General features: G+C 47.6%; 1 protein-coding gene across 1 annotated transcript; it reads right to left on the bottom strand.

Moving 5' to 3' along the window:
* Positions 1-2,616: 2,616 nt before the first annotated feature.
* On the bottom strand, positions 2,617-3,459 carry Ptmal2 (prothymosin alpha like 2). The gene is made up of 2 exons (XM_039089890.1): positions 3,232-3,459; positions 2,617-2,694 (listed from the first exon to the last, which is right to left on the bottom strand). The coding sequence occupies exons 1-2, from the start codon at positions 3,457-3,459 to the stop codon at positions 2,617-2,619; spliced, it is 306 nt and encodes a 101-aa protein (XP_038945818.1).
* Positions 3,460-3,824: the final 365 nt, after the last annotated feature.

Raw genomic sequence — 3,824 nt, 5'->3', positions numbered from 1 at the left:
GTCTTTTTATTGGGGAGTTGAGGCCATTGATATTAAGAGATATTAAGGAATAGTGATTATTGCTTCCCGTTATATTCATGTTTGGATGTGAGGTTATGTTTGTGTGCTTTCATTCTCTTTGTTTTGTTGCCAAGACGATTAGTTTCTTGCTTCTTCTAGGGTATAGCTTGCCTCCTTATGTTGGGCTTTACCATTTATTATCCTTTGTAGTGCTGGATTTGTGGAAAGATATTGTGTAAATTTGGTTTTGTCATGGAATATCTTGGTTTCTCCATCAATGTTAATTGAGAGTTTTGCTGGATACAGTAACCTGGGCTGGCATTTGTGTTCTCTTAGGGTCTGTATGACATCAGTCCAGGATCTTCTGGCCTTCATAGTTTCTGGCGAGAAGTCTGGTGTGATTCTGATAGGTCTCCCTTTATATGTTACTTGACCTTTTTCCCTTACTGCTTTTAATATTCTTTCTTTATTTTGTGCGTTTGGTGTTTTGACAATTATGTGACGGGAGGTGTTTCTTTTCTGGTCCAATCTATTTGGAGTTCTGTAGGCTTCTTGTATGCCTATGGGTATCTCTTTTTTTAGGTTAGGGAAGTTTTCTTCTATGATTTTGTTGAAGATATTTACTGGTCCTTTGAGCTGGGAGTCTTCACTCTCTTCTATACCTATTATCCTTAGGTTTGATCTTCTCATTGAGTCCTGGATTTCCTGTATGTTTTGGACCAGTAGCTTTTTCCGCTTTACATTATCTTTGACAGTTGAGTCAATGATTTCTATGGAATCTTCTGCTCCTGAGATTCTCTCTTCCATCTCTTGTATTCTGTTGGTGAAGCTTGTATCTACAGCTCCTTGTCTCTTCTTTTGGTTTTCTATATCCAGGGTTGTTTCCATGTGTTCTTTCTTGATTGCTTCTATTTCCATTTTTAATTCCTTCATCTGTTTGATTGTGTTTTCCTGGAATTCTTTCAGGGATTTTTGCCATTCCTCTCTGTAGGCTTCTACTTGTTTATTAATGATTTCCTGTGTTTCCCTAAGTGTGTTCATGTCTTTCTTGAAGTCCTCCAGCATCATGATCAAATATGATTTTGAAACTAGATCTTGCTTTTCTGGTGTGTTTGGATATTCCATGTTTGTTTTGGTGGGAGAATTGGGCTCCGATGATGGCATGCAGTCTTGGTTTCTGTTGCTTGGGTTCCTGCGCTTGCCTCTCGCCATCAGATTATCTCTAGTGTTAATTTGTTCTGCTATTTCTGACAGTGGCTAGACTGACCTATAAGCCTGTGTGTCAGGAGTGCTGTAGACCTGTTTTCCTTTCTTTCAGTCAGTTATGGGGACAGTGTGTTCTGCTTTCGGGCGTGTAGTTTTTCCTCTCTACAGGTCTTCAGCTGTTCCTGTGGGCCTGTGTCTTGAGTTCACCAGGCAGCTTTCTTGCAGCAGAAAATTTGGTCTTACCTGTGGTCCCGAGGCTCAGGTTCGCTCGTGGGGTGCTGCCCAGGGGCTCTCTGCAGCAGCAGCAACCAGGAAGACCTGTGCCGCCCCTTCCGGGAGCTTCAGTGCACCAGGGTTCCAGATGGTCTTTGGCTTTTTCCTCTGGCGTCCGAGATGTGTGTGCAGGGAGCAGTCTCTTCTGGTTTCCCAGGCTTGTCTGCCTCTCTGAAGGTTTAGCTCTCCCTCCCACGGGATTTGGATGCAGAGAACTGTTTATCCGGTCTGTTTCTTTCAGGTTCCGGCGGTGTCTCAGGCGCAGAAGTCCTGCCGCTCCTGGGCCCTCCCCCACGGGAGCCCAGAGGCCTTATACAGTTTCCTCTTGGGCCAGGGATGTGGGCAGGGGTGAGCAGTGTTGGTGGTCTCTTCCGCTCTGCAGCCTCAGGAGTGCCCACCTGACCAGGCGGTTGGGTCTCTCTCTCACCGGGTCTGGGAGCAGAGAGCTGCTGCGAGCCGGGATCCGCGGGTGTGGGACTTCCGGTAAACACAGACCGTGCCTCCTAGAGAAATTCTGCTTCCGTGTGTCCCAAGCTCACCAGGCAGCTTTCTTGCAGCAGAAAATTTGGTCTTACCTGTGGTCCCGAGGCTCAGGTTCGCTCGTGGGGTGCTGCCCAGGGGCTCTCTGCAGCGGCAGCAACCAGGAAGCGTTGTTAGTTTTTTTAACAAGGTTTTTTTTCTCTCCTTTGAGATTATAGTGAGCACCACAAGTAAAGTCCGACGTAGGACAGAAAACTCTCTGAACGCTGGTTCGGCTACCCATTATCATTAAAAATGGCTGACCCCTGACAATAGGTACAAAAATAGAAAATGTAAATAAACAGTACAAACAAAATTTCCTTTTAAAGTATTTTTAAGAAAATAAGCAGAACCTGGGAAGTTCTGGTTCTTTTTTCTCCGCGTTGCCAATTCAGGTTGTGGTTTTGATGTGGTGCTGGAGAACGCTCGTCATCTGTGGTTACCCGCTGTGGGTGGGCGGGGCCTGCTTCTCTAATCGAAGATGACCACCACATTTAAATTCTGAGATGGAAAATGGAGGGTGACTAGGTCACGGTGTGTAAGGTTAGCTTTTCCTTTTGCTGTCTAGTCGTCCTCATCAGTCTTCTGCTTCTTGGTGTCAACATCATCATCTCATCCTCAGCTACCCGCTTGCCCATAGTAGCTTGCCCGTAGCTTGCCCGTAGGAGCCTCGGCTTCCTCATCTTCATCTCCACCCTGTTGTGGTAGCAATAAAAAAGGCACGCATTTAGGTTCCCGTGCGTACCATTCTGCACTTTCTCTCCCCCGGCTCCCTCTGACCTGGGCTCCCCCTGATTCCAGCGCTGCACCTGGCCCTTACAGCTCCCTTGGCCGGTTGTTACCACGCCAGGCATCCACATTCCAATTCCATGGTGGGCCCATGGCATCCCCCCACTCCACACTCTCTTGAACTCAATCAAGTAGCCAGGTGGAAGAACACAGCACCCAATATCTTCTGATACAATGGATAAGGTATAATTTGCCCATCTAAACAACACAAAATCCTGTACACACCCATCTCTTAAAAATAGTGATAATAACCTATAACTATGTGCAGAGAAGAATCTTAACGTCTGCCGCCACGTTCTCTCAGCTTCCTCTTCTCCCTCTTGCCAGCTCTCTCGTCTTCTCCCTGCCTTCTAATACCTCTGTTCCCGCCTCCCCTCCTTCTTGTCCAATGACAGGCCTCGTTTTATCCCGTCTGCCTTCACCTGCATAATGACATCAACCTACACCACCCTCTGCCTCACCATCACATTCTTCCTCCTCCTCTTCCTCCCCACCTGCTTCCTCTTCTTCATCTACCTCATTGTCAGCCTCCTGCTCCCCATTTCCCTCATTTCGAGCGTTCCCATGGGCAGGCGCATCTCCTCCATTCTCTGCCTCCTCCCCGGCTTCCTTCTTCTCCTTCAAGTCCTTGGTGGTGATCTCGGAGCTGGTGTCCACTGCCACGTCTGACATCGGACACGCGGTGTCCGATACTGAGAGTAAGGAATTATTGGAGTTCGAGGACTCTGGCAAGAAAGCTGCTGGTGGCTGTGTTGGAGGAGGTGGTGGGTGAGCCGCAAAGGTGGGTGCAGTGAGCGCAGAGCACGACCCGGGAACAATGCAAAGATGACTTTTCAGAGCGGCCAAAATGGAACATAGAAATTAATGAGCAGTACTGGGGTTATGGATAAAAAGTAGGTTCTTACAGCATGAAGGTTAAGCATTTGCCCAGCTATTGTGCTGCTTAAGGCGTATTAAAATATAAAGACTGTGTGTGTGTGTGTGTGTGTGTGTGTGTGTGTGTGTGTGTGTGTGTGTGCGCGCGTGCGCGCGCTATC

The sequence above is a fragment of the Rattus norvegicus genome, chromosome 12 (assembly GCF_036323735.1).
Source record: "Rattus norvegicus strain BN/NHsdMcwi chromosome 12, GRCr8, whole genome shotgun sequence".
Taxonomy (NCBI): Eukaryota; Metazoa; Chordata; class Mammalia; order Rodentia; family Muridae; genus Rattus; species Rattus norvegicus.
Note: the sequence above shows the minus strand (reverse complement) of the source record. Positions and strands in the feature narration are given on the sequence as shown.